This window comes from Nakaseomyces glabratus, chromosome C (genome assembly GCF_010111755.1).
Source record: "Nakaseomyces glabratus chromosome C, complete sequence".
Classification (NCBI taxonomy): domain Eukaryota; kingdom Fungi; phylum Ascomycota; class Saccharomycetes; order Saccharomycetales; family Saccharomycetaceae; genus Nakaseomyces; species Nakaseomyces glabratus.
The window spans coordinates 452,050-467,612 of NC_088953.1; the positions used below are offsets into that span (position 1 = coordinate 452,050).

At 42.4% G+C, this 15,563-nt stretch overlaps 8 protein-coding genes and 1 non-coding gene across 9 annotated transcripts; 4 read left to right on the forward strand and 5 right to left on the reverse strand.

Annotated features, from left to right (window-relative positions):
* Window positions 1-905: 905 nt before the first annotated feature.
* On the forward strand, window positions 906-3,158 carry GVI51_C04103 (alpha,alpha-trehalase; the record flags this gene model as incomplete). The annotated part of the gene is made up of 1 exon (XM_445364.1): window positions 906-3,158. One exon carries the CDS (start codon window positions 906-908, stop codon window positions 3,156-3,158), a length of 2,253 nt encoding a protein of 750 aa, XP_445364.1.
* Window positions 3,159-5,319: 2,161 nt separating this feature from the next.
* Window positions 5,320-5,640, forward strand: ECM15 (Ecm15p; the record flags this gene model as incomplete). Its single annotated transcript, XM_445365.1, has 1 exon — window positions 5,320-5,640. The coding sequence occupies one exon, from the start codon at window positions 5,320-5,322 to the stop codon at window positions 5,638-5,640; it is 321 nt and encodes a 106-aa protein (XP_445365.1).
* Window positions 5,641-6,149: 509 nt separating this feature from the next.
* Window positions 6,150-6,539, reverse strand: HTB2 (histone H2B; the record flags this gene model as incomplete). Its single annotated transcript, XM_445366.1, has 1 exon — window positions 6,150-6,539. One exon carries the CDS (start codon window positions 6,537-6,539, stop codon window positions 6,150-6,152), a length of 390 nt encoding a protein of 129 aa, XP_445366.1.
* Window positions 6,540-7,657: 1,118 nt separating this feature from the next.
* HTA2 (histone H2A) lies at window positions 7,658-8,053 on the forward strand (the record flags this gene model as incomplete). Its single annotated transcript, XM_445367.1, has 1 exon — window positions 7,658-8,053. One exon carries the CDS (start codon window positions 7,658-7,660, stop codon window positions 8,051-8,053), a length of 396 nt encoding a protein of 131 aa, XP_445367.1.
* Window positions 8,054-8,548: 495 nt separating this feature from the next.
* Window positions 8,549-10,300, reverse strand: MCD1 (kleisin alpha; the record flags this gene model as incomplete). Its single annotated transcript, XM_445368.1, has 1 exon — window positions 8,549-10,300. One exon carries the CDS (start codon window positions 10,298-10,300, stop codon window positions 8,549-8,551), a length of 1,752 nt encoding a protein of 583 aa, XP_445368.1.
* Window positions 10,301-11,206: 906 nt separating this feature from the next.
* Window positions 11,207-11,671, reverse strand: ATP16 (F1F0 ATP synthase subunit delta; the record flags this gene model as incomplete). Its single annotated transcript, XM_445369.1, has 1 exon — window positions 11,207-11,671. One exon carries the CDS (start codon window positions 11,669-11,671, stop codon window positions 11,207-11,209), a length of 465 nt encoding a protein of 154 aa, XP_445369.1.
* Window positions 11,672-12,534: 863 nt separating this feature from the next.
* On the forward strand, window positions 12,535-13,641 carry MED2 (Med2p; the record flags this gene model as incomplete). The annotated part of the gene is made up of 1 exon (XM_445370.1): window positions 12,535-13,641. The coding sequence occupies one exon, from the start codon at window positions 12,535-12,537 to the stop codon at window positions 13,639-13,641; it is 1,107 nt and encodes a 368-aa protein (XP_445370.1).
* Window positions 13,642-14,048: 407 nt separating this feature from the next.
* On the reverse strand, window positions 14,049-14,879 carry PTC1 (type 2C protein phosphatase PTC1; the record flags this gene model as incomplete). Its single annotated transcript, XM_445371.1, has 1 exon — window positions 14,049-14,879. One exon carries the CDS (start codon window positions 14,877-14,879, stop codon window positions 14,049-14,051), a length of 831 nt encoding a protein of 276 aa, XP_445371.1.
* A 462-nt stretch (window positions 14,880-15,341) lies between these two features.
* tS(AGA)1 lies at window positions 15,342-15,423 on the reverse strand. Its single transcript has one exon. It is a non-coding gene; the product is annotated as a tRNA-Ser (tRNA).
* Between the last annotated feature and the right edge of the window lie 140 nt (window positions 15,424-15,563).

The following is a 15,563-nucleotide window of genomic DNA, read 5'->3' on the forward strand; positions in this document are numbered from 1 at the left end:
ATACTTTTTCTAGAGACCCAATAGGTATGCAGATCCCCCTTGGGGGATCTGCAGTCCTCTGGGTCCACGGTGTCCTTGGTAAATTCCTCGAAACGACCCGTGGTCCTAGAGGGATTTACAGCCGCATCGATGAAAAGAATTAACTCAATCTGCTGGCATTCGCTTTCCCTCATTGCACAAAATACCTCGCCATGCCAGCCGAGGTAAACCAACTGGTAACCGAATCGGTAACCGAACTGGTAACCCAACCGGTTTAGCGCAACTAGGCTGGCTCATTCTGAGTTCGACTTGTACACAGCAAGCACTTCCCGCATCGCCCAAACTGCTGCCTCATTCTAGAGATAATGGCCCGTACAAGATACAAAGTGCCTTTGAGAATGTTGCTCTCTACGGATATTTGTCTGGTTTACAACAGAAACACCCGCAGATGCATAATTAAGGGTCCCTCTCTCTCCAAGAAATTAAACTTTTCTTATTAGCCGCAGCAAAACTTGCGTAGCACACGCGAAGCAATTCCCTCACCGCCGATCATTCCGGAAATTGCTTTTCTCCCGGCTGGGCTGGGAAGATAATTATAGTAGTCATCTAATCGTTGTCCAACGGCAACAACTTCCCCCACTCCCACCGGGTGAATGGGGGCCTAACCCTGCTTATAAGGGAAACTATGACGTTTATTGCCCGCAAGCTCATCGGGTCCGCATTACTTCAGAATAAAAATGCTGATCCTCTGGATCGGCATATACTGGCAAGTCCAAAGCCAAGCTATGGGATATAAATACCTGGTATTTCAAAATACTTGTGAGTACAGGCAAAACTTGAAAATAATAACCGAAACTAAATTAAATAATTTAACTTACATCAAAATAACATAATAACAAAAGTACACATTACACATTACACTCGCGATGCCTACGCTTACATTTTATTTAGGTGCGGATGACGCTGTGGATGGCGGGGTGAAGAGCAAAAGCATGGCCTTCAGCGACCCCTTCCATAAGAACGTCAAGGTACAGTCACCTGAGCCGGAGCCTGTGGACGCAAAGGAGAAGAAGAAGCTCAATAGAACCAGAACTATGAGTGTGTTCTACAACGTGGCTGACTTCAAGGATGACGAAGAGATAAGGAAGCACAAACTCAAGAGAAGGGCCTCAGAGGATGACACTTACATCAGCAGCAAAGGTACCAGAAGACTATTTGTGAAGGATGTCGACTGGACTTTGAAAGAGTTGCTGCAAAACGAGGACACAGACCAGAATTTCCAGATTACAGTAGAGGACACAGGTCCTAAAGTTATCAAACTGGGTACTGCCAACTCTGCGGGTTATAACCACATCGACATACGAGGGACGTATATGTTGTCTAATTTGCTACAGGAGTTGACCATCGCCCATAACTTCGGACAGAGGCAACTGTACTTGCCAGAATCAAGGCTAAACGAAAACCCAGTACACCGCCTGAAAAGGGTAATAGAGACTCACTTCTGGGATGGGCTCACCAGGCGGCTCGATTTAAACACCATTGGTGAGGCCGCCCAGGAGAAAAAAATTGATACTCCAGAGGCTAAGAATCCAAGAGTTTATGTACCATATGACTGTCCCGAGATGTATGAATACTTCATTCAGGCTTCCCAAATGAATCCCTCAGTAAAGCTAGAAGTAGAATATTTGCCAAAAGACATTACACCCGAATACGTACAATCACTGAACGAAACCCCAGGCTTACTCGCAATCGCTATGGATAAGCATGTGAACCCAACCACAGGTGAAACTTCATTAGTTGGATTCCCATATGTCTTCCCAGGTGGCAGATTTAATGAACTTTACGGTTGGGATTCTTACTTGATAACCTTGGGACTTCTCGCTAGTAAGCGCACCGATTTAGCCAGAGGAATGGTAGAGCATTTCATATTCGAAATAGAACATTATGGCAAGATTTTGAATGCAAACAGGACCTACTATCTGTGCCGCTCTCAACCGCCTTTCCTTACTGATATGGCTAATGTTACATTTAATGGAATGGGCGGCAATAAGAATCCAATTGCAGTAGATTTACTAAGGAGGGCCTTTAGAGCCGCAATTAAGGAGTATAAAACGGTATGGATGGCAAAACCAAGATTAGACGAAAAGACAGGGCTATCGTGTTACCACCCTGATGGTGTTGGTATACCACCCGAGACTGAACCAGAGCACTTCGATACAAAACTAAGGCCATACGCAAAAAAATACAATGTGACAATTCCAGAATTTAGAAGAATGTACAATGCCAAAGAGGTTCATGAACCAGAATTAGATGAATTCTTCCTTCATGACCGAGGTGTGCGTGAATCCGGTCACGATACGACATATCGACTAGAAGGAGTCTGCGCCTACCTTGCTACAATAGATCTAAATTCTTTATTATACAAATATGAGGTTGATATTGCAAACTTCATTAAAGAATTTTGCAATGACAAGTATGTCGATCCATATGATAAAAGTGTAACTACCTCTGAAGATTGGATGAATTTGGCTAACAAGCGCAAAGAAAGGATAAAGTTTTATATGTGGGATGAAGAGGCCGGCTTTTTCTTTGACTATAACGTGAAGACTGAAAAGCGTACGTCTTATGAGTCCGCAACCACATTTTGGGCTATGTGGGCAGGCGTTGCAAGCCCTCAGGAGGCTGAAATTATGGTCAAGAAGGCCGTTCCAAAACTAGAAACGTTAGGTGGTATTGTTGCTTGTACAGAAAGCTCGAGAGGGCCTATAGCAATTGATAGGCCATATAGACAATGGGATTATCCATTTGGTTGGGCTCCTCATCAAATATTGGCCTGGAAAGGATTTTCGAACTATGGGTACGACAACATTGCTAGACGCTTAGTGTACAGGTGGCTTTACATGATGACTAAAGCGTTTGTTGACTATAATGGGATTGTGGTAGAGAAATATGATGTTACCAAAGTCACTGATCCTCATAAAATTACAGCTGAATATGGAAATCAAGGAGTTGATTTCAAAGGATATGCCAGAGAAGGATTTGGTTGGGTGAACTCATCCTTTTTACTTGGTCTGCAATATCTGGATAACCATGCCATAAGAGCTCTAGGTGCCTGTATACCTCCAAAACCTTTCTTGAACGGATTACGTGCGAAAGAAAAAGCACGTTATGGCCTATAAATTGCTCGACGTTTTTAGATATTAATCATCTCGTAAGGCATTTGAAATTTTTGGCACGTCAATTACATATTTAAAGATGACTCTACGGACTGTTCGATTTTTAACATCTAAAGCAATAAATGATCTCTAAGGATTTGCATATAGCACAGCCTATCAATTTGTGATCATGAGAATAACTGCAATTACCATAATGAGCATTGTATACTAGACACGATATTGTACATTAGATTTGCATTAGTTCACTGAAAAAAATTGAACTCAATTAAAAAGTTACACCAAAAGTAAATTTGCATAAGTTTAGATATTTCATAAAATATAATGATAAATACAAATACAATTTTAACATCAACATATTTCCTTATTTGATGCAAAACAACTCCATTGTACCTTGAACTGAGTGAAGTATGCATTAAAGGTAGCAATAGTATTTCATATAAATTATAAGCAAATATTTGAAAAGCTCAATGTTCAACAAATGTGTAGTAGATATTAGATTCGATTGAAGGCAAATCAAATATATCCTGATTATTTACTGATTCATCATATCAAGGGAGAAACAATAACACAAAGCAATTCATTTTATCACATGACTATAATAAACATATTATATTTATTTAATTTTATTTTTCATTTATTGTCGTGTTCTACTATATTAAAAATACTTTATGGTTATGATTTCCGAACCAGGATGTGCTGTTGTAAAATATCATTTTAATCAAACTTTTAAACATACGGCTTTTTATGTAGAGGTAATGCGTTCTGATTATTCTGTAAAAATGGGTTAGATCTTCGTCTATAGCGTTTCACACTTTCATGCTGTGTATTAAGAAATAGTATGTATGAATTGTATCTTTGTTGTAGATAGGGTCAAATAATGTTTGTATGCCTTTTAAGTAAATATTTATGATATGTAAAGTGAACTGTCGGACCTCACCACAGATTATTTATCTGTTTTGATACTAGGAATATAACTAGCTAATCGAGAAAGGAATAAGAATGACGATCTTGAAGAATCAACTGACAATCTTAATAACACCAAGAAGAAATTGTAGTACTTGATACTTAAAGATTAAAGACAATAAATAAGATAGGAATTACCATATCTTTAGTTTGTATTGGTGTTCTTCGATCATTTTGCTTCTGACTATGTGTGACTGAAATCGGAATATTGGGTACTGGTTGATTGATAGTTAATTTATTTATTGACACCTGAACCGCGGCACCCAGGTGAAAGCCTAATTTTACTTTTTTCAATATTCAATCAGTTATCTAGTATCAATTGGAATTAGCAGTGTTCCATATTCCTCTGCTAAGAACATATCCGTATTGAAAGCATTTGAAAATAAGACGTCCATTTGTTGAAGGTGGTACTATTATTTATGTTAAATACCTTAGTGAAAGAGGAACACATTGCCACTAGTAGCTAGAAAATAATTCGAGCTATTAGACAGACATGACAATTGAGAGATCTAACAGTCTAGTAGTTTAAAATATAAGGACCTTGGAAAAGGTAGAAAGATAATGATTTGGAAAGTAATGTCTAGAAGAAGAGACAATATATAAAGTCATTTTAATGCTTTAATGATATAGTGTGCAAATTATTCTATTCATAATGAACAAATTGCTTTAGCTACATGCAAAGTTTCGCATACTGCTTATGAGTTGAGACATTTTTATAGTATGTCATATAAAATAAGGATATTCCAATAGTTACAATGCAAATAACATTGGAATACTAGATGTAAGTATTGGTTTTAGCATGTGTGTTGATTATTTTTATGTTGCAGTGGTTCTTTCACTTCCTATTTTAAAGTACCAAAACATAAAAATTGTGATATATATAGCAATTACTAAAACAATTTTATAAAATCAATCAAAGTTATCCAATGCAATAAATAAGTTTTTAAGAAGTAATTTAGTATGGCAGCCCACAATGTTTATCTTATATTCAATTAATTTGTTATCTCTATTTAACATGCACATGCTGGCTAAGTTAACTTTCACTTCCAGTTGCAGGGACAAATAATGGAAAGATCACTTTTTAGCTGGAAAATCATTGTGGGGGAAACTTGCAAATAGAAAAGGTCAAGTTAAAGAATTGCATGTCAATGTAGCTATATAATTTAGCGGAAGAAGCCAAAGAAGAAGATACTATTCCAAGATGCCAAAGGTTTTCTGTCTAGCTGATGTCTGCATGGTTCCAATTGGTACTGGTTCTGCCAGTATCTCTGACTTCGTTGCTGCCATTGAGTCCAAAATCAGGGAGAGCCACTTGAAGTCTACTTTGCACAGTGCAGGTACTACCATCGAGGGCCCATGGGATGAAGTTATGGGTTTGATCGGTGAGATCCACGAGTATGCCCATGAACTGGGCTATGTCCGTTTGCAAACTACCATGAGAGTTGGTACCAGAACTGACAAGCACCAGACTGCTCAGGACAAAGTCGATGTTGTATTGAAGAAAATGGGCAACGACAACTAAATATCGATCCACTCTATAAATATTTAATCTACCCAAAGAAATATCATGTTATTATTCATATCTCTTGATTGATTTTTTTTTTGATAATGATTAAAATTATATCTTAGAATTAAATAAGATGCCCTAATGTTACAAACAAATATAAAGAAAAATACCCGAAGTAAATAAAAATTTCTAGTATATATGGAGGATTTTTTTTATTGTTGAATAATCAAAGATTTCAAGCCATCAATATCGTATAGCAACCACCTAGAGCGGGAACTCCTGAAGCGATGGTACCATATTGCACTGACGAACCGTAAACTTGATATTTTTTCCGAGTGATCATGAAGAGACGTGCTTTCAGAAACTAGACTATAAACGCCCGGTCCATAATCCAATTAAGAGAGCAGTTTCTCGATATAAATCAACTCCCAAATTGTATTTTTTTGGTCATTGTTAAAAAAGAATAGATTTGCGTGGATAAAAAAAAACTTAATACAGTTTTAAGTTCATCGATTCAGCAAGATCTAAGCTTGAGTGGAAGAAGAGTACTTGGTGACAGCTCTAGTACCTTCAGAGACGGCGTGCTTAGCCAACTCACCTGGCAAAATCAATCTGACGGCGGTTTGGATTTCTCTAGCGGAGATGGTAGACTTCTTGTTGTAAGCAGCCAACTTGGAAGCTTCAGAAGCGATTCTTTCGAAGATATCGTTGACGAAAGAGTTTAGAATAGACATGGACTTTTGAGAAATACCGGTGTCTGGGTGAGTTTGCTTCAAGACCTTGTAGATGTATGAGGAGTAAGTCTCCTTTCTGGCCTTGGTTCTCTTCTTACCGTCAGCAGATGGAGCGGTCTTCTTGGCAGCTGGCTTCTTCTCAGCTGGGGCTTTGGAGGCAGGCTTCTTTTCAGCAGACATTATGTATATTGATTTGTGTTTTTATTTGATGTTTACGGTTTTGTTCCTGAAACCTAACAAGAAACTTTCCAAGAACTAAAAGGAAAACCTTCCCAAACCAGTCTCCAGTTTATATATGTTTTCCGAGAGCACAAGCTTTGGAACAATACTACGTGCCAGAACAGTCAGAACGGTTCAGAACGGTTCAGCAGCTATAGGACCACCCATGAGTGCACAGTCTTGCATGTTGTACTGGCCATGCATCGCGTCAACCTGCTCGCAAGTGGTGTTTGCAGACTCCCTAGTTGGCACCTGGTGACCGCCCCATCAACACCAGTAACAAATCCCGCAGAGAAACGAGCGCACCCAGCCTGAATCCAGGAAAGTCACGAAAAGTTTTTTTTGTTTCTGAAATTTGTCTTTTCGCGTTATTATCGTCACTGTACACGTCAGAACTGGCTGTCTTTCCCTTCGCCTTTCAGTTCTTTTGGGTCACTCAGACTGGAGTGAAGGAAACTGGCAAGCGAAGTTCCTGGAACGGGCGAACTACCCGGAGAGGCGGTGGTTGCCTGCGAGTATTCTCTGCTGGCCTCTCTCATCAAGGCGACGCGGGCAGTTGGGTGGGGGACAAGGAGGAGGCGAAACTCTCAGCACGTCTGGTCATAGTAAGTGTCGGGCACTCTGGTGCACCGAGGGGTACCGTGTCATCGGTGCTGTTTCAGTTACGAGCGGGTCGTTGTCAAGTGTGAAAATCGTGGTACGGGTAGAGCCCGTTTTGTATGGTTAAGCGTTCCAGTTATTACTCCCCTCCAAGCCCTACCCAGTGCCTTTCCTAGTACTAATACCCAACCACCAACACACACAGACACACATACACATACACTCACATGCTGGAACTTGTGTTCTCTCAGTGGATACGCGATCCATTCTGCTTGTTGATCCAACTATTTGATGTTTGGTGTTTTGAAGTAAACGTACTGACGTGTCGCACTATCCTTCTACCTCCTACTCTTGCTCGCCATATATAAACTAGCCATGTAAACTAGTTCTTGTATTTGCTTGTCACTGGCATCCTTTTGTGCTGGTTTCTCAAGATCATATACACAATAAAAAACATAACATACATAACATAACACATAATGTCCGGTGGTAAAGGTGGTAAAGCTGGTTCAGCTGCTAAGGCTTCTCAAACTAGATCTGCTAAGGCTGGTCTAACATTCCCAGTCGGTAGAGTTCACAGACTTTTGAGACGTGGTAACTACGCTCAAAGAATTGGTTCTGGTGCTCCAGTCTACTTGACCGCTGTTCTAGAATATCTAGCTGCTGAAATCTTGGAATTGGCTGGTAACGCTGCCAGAGACAACAAGAAGAGCAGAATCATCCCAAGACATTTGCAATTGGCCATCAGAAACGATGACGAATTGAACAAGTTGTTGGGTAACGTCACCATCGCTCAAGGTGGTGTCTTGCCAAACATTCACCAAAACTTGTTGCCAAAGAAGTCTGCCAAGCCTTCTGCTTCTCAAGAATTATAAAGAGATTAACGGATTTCTTTTTAACTTCCACAAAAAAATAATATGATCATTTGGATGAACAAACTGTTCTAATGGCCGTCTATTTTTTTCTTTTTATTTCTACCTCTTTTTGTTTATTGCATTGTATATTCATACAATTCTGGGAATTGGGAATTTTATTTTCAAAATTTAAAGATTAACAACATATAAATATATATTGATTCAGTTAGTTTCAATAATTGTAATTTTAATACAATAATTCACACGATTTTTAACTTATATTAACCGCAAACTTATCTAGTTTAGTCATTGGCTATGTTATATTACCCTCTAGTCTATTATTTCGACAGAACTTAGCTCGCTTAAATTACTGTCTTAATACATATTCCACATACAATTCCAGATGGCTTATATATGACTAAATGCCAATATTGTTCATACATTAATTATACCTAAAGCGATTATAGAAAAAGAAGTTATTATAGAATAGAAAAAAAAATTGTCCCTTATTAACATTTATGCAGTGATTCCGTCTTGGAATAGATTGTCCTTAGTAATGATATTAATCTCACCGTATGCTTCCTCTTGTTGTAGATCTACACAGTCCGCAGATGCCAAAGACAACATACTGAAGAATACCGCGCTTGCATCTTTTCTTGTGACTGGTTCCTGATCACCTTCTTCATGCTTGTGATATTCTTGGAGAAGAGTGGAAAAATCTGATTGACCGTCCGTAACCGTCTCTTTAAGAATTTTGGCTGTTGTAGCTGTGGCAATGGAAGCCAACTTCTGAGTCACACTTTCCACGGATGATACGCTACTGTAACTGCTACTAGTCTGTGTTTGCATAACATCCAGCGTACCTTCAGCATTTTGTGTTGATGTTTGTTCTGGAAGCTCCCCAATATTACCAGCAATCTCAAGATCAGGCTCATTAATTTCGTGGTCCATAGGCACTTCAGCATCATTGTCGCTAATCAAGTCGTCATTCATACCGAGTGAAATGTCCATCTCGGGCGTGACATCACCCTGATTGTCATCCTCGGTTCTCTGCTTCTTGGAAGGTTGTAGTTTCATAAAATCATTAAAGATTGAATGAGGTAGATAAGCCATGGATTGCGCCATTTCGGACCACAATCTCTTTGCCGTTAGCTTCTCTTCATTTGACCTAGTCTGGAGATTACCTGTCTCAACAAGGTTTCTATCAGGATTGGATTTAATGACTTCATCAGATAGTTCAGTTTCCCTGTCGGTTTGCAGTGGATGAGTGTTTACTAATGAAGGGTTCTTACTTGAGGCAGCCTTTCTCAAAGGCTCATTGTCTGCCTGAAGTCCTTCAAGTTCTAATTCTTCTGCTGATTCGTTGTCTTCTTCCATATTAATTGGATCCTTGCCAATGTCAAGATCGAATCCAAAATCAGTGGTTTCATGCGCATCTTCAACTGGTTCAGCTCTTCTACCCAATTCAATCGATCTGTCAGCATCTGCTGTGTCAAGTCCCAGGTCAAGGTGAAGTTCTTCTGGTTCACCTTCGGCTAGGAACTCGTCGTCCTCCATATTTATGTAGTTTGATTGAGCAGTAACATCGCCACTTTGTCTCGTGCCCTCGTCCCAACTCTTCGAGCTAGAGAGTGGAGCCTTGGAATCATTAGGATGCCCTAGATCGAAATCCAAGTTAAGGGTAGAGTCCTCATTATATTGCAGTTCTTCATCTCCAGCAAATCTTCTACCAACTTCTATCGATAAGTCGTAACTCTTTGCGCCTGTCATCCTCCTGTCCATGGAGTCGTTCATTATTGAGTGATTTCTGAGGCTGCTGGTTTCATTTAGAAAATCTAAGCTAGGCACAGATAGCACATCCCTCTCGGTAACTGTGTCATCCAGCACCAGAAACTCGAGTCTTGTGATCGTGCTGTACTTGGAGATGGTGGCACCCAGCCTCTGGTTTGTCCTGAACAAAGAGCTGATCTTCGTCAGTGTGTCCTTAATGTCGGTAAGCAAGAACGCCGCTTGCTTAGAGTAGACCCTCACTATACCGTGCAGCAGCTCACCCGACGTCCTCAGTGTAATATGCTCCACTGGGTACTGCGAACCGTCTTCGGCACACCCAGTGACTTTAGCGACTTCCTCGGCGGTGTCCGCGATATTGGTCTGCAAAACTGTGTTTCTGGTCAGATTCCCCATGTTGGACGCCAGCCATATCTGCGCCAGCGGGCCGTTCTTGGTCGACAACCCCAGGACCGCGTTCAAATTCTGCCTCTGCTCCATGCTCAGCTCTAGACTCCTTTTTTGTATTCCTCTGCGGCAACAAAACTCTGCTTTCTCCTATACCGTATCAGCTGTCACGTACTGGTGCGAGTGTCAGTGGTTAGCGCTATACCCGGGGAGGTCTGGAAGTCCAACTGAGTAACTTTGAACAGCCCATTTGTTTATATAGTCCTCGAGAAGCTGCAGGGCAGCAAATTCAGCATTTTTTCGCGTTTTCCACTAGCCATTATATTTGCATGTTGTACGCCACTTTCTAAGCAAAAAATCGAAATTTTCTGCCCTTCCTTTTCGCGTACTGCTGGGTTACCCTGATGTAACATGTGACTTGGATTGTATTAAGTGACAAGTATAAGCAGCAGCAGCCGGTTTTGAAGCTTCTGGGGCACTCTGACGCAGCGGCAGTGGCAGATATCGGTCCCCAGACGCATCTGCCAGATGTCCCCGAGCTGGGGGTTCTTTATGGTACTATTTATTATAGCGTTTGAATATTTAGTAATGATCCTTAGGAGGTAATATATACGGTTTAAGTTAAAAAAAAAGAAAATAATGATTCTGTGCGTCTGTGCTGTCGAAGGTTAAAACAAATAGGAGTGTCTGTGGCCCAATCGTATGGTGCTGGAAAGTGTAAGCAGGCTGCTGTGGATGTGCATTGCCTACAGCTTCAAATCCTCAGTTGAAAGGTGGAATTGTAGTGCTTTGGAGAGTATGCAGATAAATTGTTTGTTCTTCTTACCACCGGACTTACTATCTTAACATCATTAGAATGGTAAAATGGAATATTGTCATCGTTCTGTAGGCAGAGAAATTGTACAAGGGATTTTATTTTTATCTTTCTTTTTTGGTTCGGTTCTAAAGTTGTATTAACACGAGTCAATCAGATAGGGAGGAAAGTATAATGTGGGAACTCTATTTCAATGCGGCTTGCAGTTTCTCTAGGACTTCCAGTTGGATGGAAGCGACACCGGCGGTCTTTTCGTCCTGGGACTTGCTGTTCTTCTCAGCCTCGGCCAGCAGCGATCTGACGCTGTCCTGGGAGAAGGAGTCCAGTGGGAAGGCCTCGACGGCGGTGACACACAGCGTGGAGTCTGGCTGGACGGCGGCGAATCCCCCGGAAACGAAGTACTTCTTGGTCTCGTTGGCCTTGACGACCTCGACAACACCGGGTGTCAATTGCTCGACTGTGGGTACGTGGTTGGCAAGAATACCGATGGAGCCCGACTTGGCGGGCAAGTTGACCTGGACGACCTCTTCCCCGTTGAACAGGGTCTCGTGTGGCAGCGCAAAGCGCAATTTCAGCCCGGAGGCCGCGCTCTTCGCAGCGTCCGCGTAACAACGTCTGGCAATAACCGATCTAGTCACCAATCTGAACATCTTTAGCTCTACTATTTCTTGGCTTTTGTGGGTACTCTGTTGTTCAAGACACATGCACAATGTGCCTTCAATCTTATAACTATTCTTGGTGAAATACCAGGCTAGCTCTATGGGGGAGGAGGGAAAGGATGAGGCGAGACCCGGTCGCTTGGTATTCACGTACATTGTGATACCCGGGTACCCATATTTCGATGTTTTCTCCGGTCTGATTGGTGGGATGGTGGACGAGTGCATCGCTGTGTTTGGGATCAAGCCTGGGGGGAGGGCGGGGAGCTGGAAGAGGAAGGAGAACCGGAGGCTACGGGTATAAGATGGCGGTTGGTTACGAAATATTGTGTTTGTAGCTGGAGCGTAGTATCATCGGGGGTTGTGACAATGCAGGAAGGTGGGGTGTTAAGGTGATATGTCATATGACTTGACCCGTATGACATGCATATAACATACCTATATACGTAAACGCATCACATGATAATACACAAAACACGAAATATCACATGACTAAACATCCATATGCACGTAGAATCACATGACCTCCACTATCATATTAGACGTATGATGTATCACGTGAATACGTACACCAAGACTCATGATCACGTGCACATTTGAGAAATAATGATAATGGTGGTGATATATCGTGGTAGACGGGACCCAAACTCGCTCTGCGAAAGCCATCCGCTAACTCAACAGGCTCGGTGGATGTGGAGGGGGGAAGCTCTTTATAGTAATAGTAGTATGTAGTACTTTGACGGGCAGAGCGGGTATTTTGGGAGCCTTGCTATAAAGGAAGTCAGGGACCAGGAGGTTGAGACACTAGAGACACTAGAGACAGAGGCCACTGCGAACACTGGGTCTTTTTTTGCGCGATGAGTTACAAGAACAGGCTTACGGCGTGTTTTGATGATATTCTGAAGGTGTCGGCGGAGATGATGATGCAGCAGCAGTTGAAGAATGTGCAGCTGGATCCGTACATGGTCAATGGGTTCAGTGCGCAGCAGCAGAATACGCTGAAGGAGAAGATACACATGTTTCACGGGATTCTGGACGACCTGGAGAACATGCTGAGCAAGAGCACGTACTATGTGGACACCTTGGCGAACCTAGGGAAGGAGAGCAAGCGGCAGAAGGAGCTGGAGCTCGAGAAGCAGCGGGAGCAGGAGGAAGAGGAGAAGAAGCAGAAGCTGCTGGAGCTTGAGCGGAAGAAGAAAGAGCAAGAGGAAGAGGAAGAGAAGAAGAAGAAGCAGAAGGAGGAAGAGGAGAAGCGCAAGAAAGAGCTGGAAGAGCAAGAGCGAAAGAAGAAAGAACAGGAGGAAGAGGAGAAGAGGAGGCGACAACAGGAGCAGGACGGCGACAAACAGCAGTCGATGTTCGACGGCCTCGACTTCACTAACGCCGACCTCGATACAAGTCAGCCAGGAACCAGCGGCCAGAACGATATCAAATCACCAACGATGGGTGCTGGCCCACAGACCGCTGGTACTGATAAGCCTAACACCGCCGATGGCCCCGACAAAACGAACCCACCAATCGCAGCGTTTGGCCTGGGCGACTCACAATCTGGTGGACTATATAACGACCTCAATACCATGGACTTGTCCATGTTTTCAGAGCTTGATGGTGGGGGATTCGACGCGTCAGGGTTCGACACCGCAAATACATCGAATGCCAACGCTACCACCAACTCTGTACCCAACAATAATAACCCAGCAACAAATGATAGCAATATGAACAACGATCCTACAGCAGCCATAAATGCATTCGATGGCACAGCTGCTGGCAACAACGAGACTTTGGGACAAGGCGAAAAACTAGAATTTGACCAATCTAATCCATCTGCCATGCTAGGTAATGACATAAACATGGGGGATAACGGCGAGGACTATTTAACATTGAATGACTTCAACGACCTAAACATCGACTGGTCCGCAGCAGGTGAAGGCGGTGACCTAGACCTAAATGGCTTTAATATCTAAATGCCAATGTAATTGTAATAATATTTTTTCTATAGAATTTAACAGGTATAAAGTTTGAAAGTGTTTTACCTTGTGATGGTTAGTTTGGGAAAAATGATGACACGCATATGTCACTGCTTGTTATCCCATTTCCGGTTAGTTAGTATGTGGTAAGTACCAGCTTTATATTATTATCTATACATGTTATTGACATATTAAAAGTACAATGTAACCAAGTATTCGTGATGCAAAAAATGGCGACCCTTCAGAGCTTCATAGATAATTCTGAAAGGCCAATTCAAGAAAACGCAGTGTGAAAAGTACAAAGACTCTTGTAACGAGGCATTTCAAGAATGAAGCTAACGTGAATCTTTGATATTAGCCAATCAATGACAATAATATGTGACCCACCTGGCATTTTTTCAACCTCATAATGTAACTACCATCACAGTGACATTATCAGTCGTCCCTCTTTCTAAAGCATTTCTTACCAGAGCTCGGGCTGCTTCGTGTGGATCTTCTATATCTTGGATCATCTCACATGCTTCTTGATCGTCTATGACATCCCATAACCCATCACATGCTATAATCAGAAATTGATCTGCTGGTGTAATCTCTACACTGGTTGTGAAAGGGCTCCCCACTACTAGGCTGTCAAAAAACTTATCTCCCAGCGATCTAGTAACCGCGAGCATGCCGTTTACTCTGCTCTTCATGATAAGCCCGCCTGCTTTCTCGACTCTTTGCATTTCCAAGGGGTCCGAGGCCTTGTGGTCGTAGGTCAGCCGTATACTCTGTCCGTTTCTGAAGAGCACTATTCTCGAGTCTCCCACGTTGGCTGTGTATAGTTTCCTTTTGTGTTTCGTGAGGTCCATCTCCTCCTGCTCTGTGCAGCCGTCCGGGAGTTCCCAGCGCAGCACGCATACTGCCGCTGTACAGCCACTATTTCCTTGCAGGTCCTTGTTAATCTGCTTGTCTATCATAACAAAGGACTCGTTGAGCACGTCCCGGACGTCCTTGGTCTCGTCCGCCATCAGCTTGTTCTCTATGATCGTGTGCAGGTTGGAGCCGCACCACTTAGACGCCTGGATCCCCGCATGCCCGTCGAATATCGCGAAATAGCCCCAGTCTAGCCGGGACGCAAAGTTCTTGACATACGTGTGCACATCCTCCATGGTCCGCCTGAACTTGGCATTCTTATTCTCCGCAACACCAACTTTGTAACTCAGCTTGTACGCATCCGCAGCTGCTTCCTCCATGCTTTTGATAACCCTACAAGACAACCCCAGCTATCTTTATCCAGACCCTCGAAACGCCAGCCCGTATTTTCCAGGTTCCAATACAAATTTCAACTCTGAAAGCTATGAAATCGCAGGTAAAAAAACAACCAAAACAAAGCACTGTATCTCCCACAATACCCACAACTTTGCCACCGCTTAGCCTCGAGAATCCCTGAAGGACCCAAACGCAGCCACCAGACTTCTTATGGGTTGTTATAGTTGCTTGTGCTCATTATGGAGGAAAGTTGCCAGAACGGTTTTTCCGACGGCGAAAGCTCAGAGAGAATGCCAAGCTTTCACACTCCACAGAAAGGCCCGCAGAGAGCACGGTTTTTAAAAATAAAGAAACTACAAGTTCTACGGCACTTTCTGTGCAACTTCTCGATGATCACCTCTTTTTATGAAATTTTTCTAATTAAAAAACCCAAAAAAATAAATAAACGACAACTGCAGGATTCGAACCTGCGCGGGCAGAGCCCAAAAGATTTCTAATCTTTCGCCTTAACCACTCGGCCAAGTTGCCATTGTAATTGTATGGTGAATCTGGAGCGGTAGGCACTCAACCGTGAGCGTTATAATAGTTCAGGTCATCACGTGATACCTTTTTCATCCCTGTCCGTTTCACCACTTCTGTGGCCCAGAAGGCAATAGCAGCAGACACCA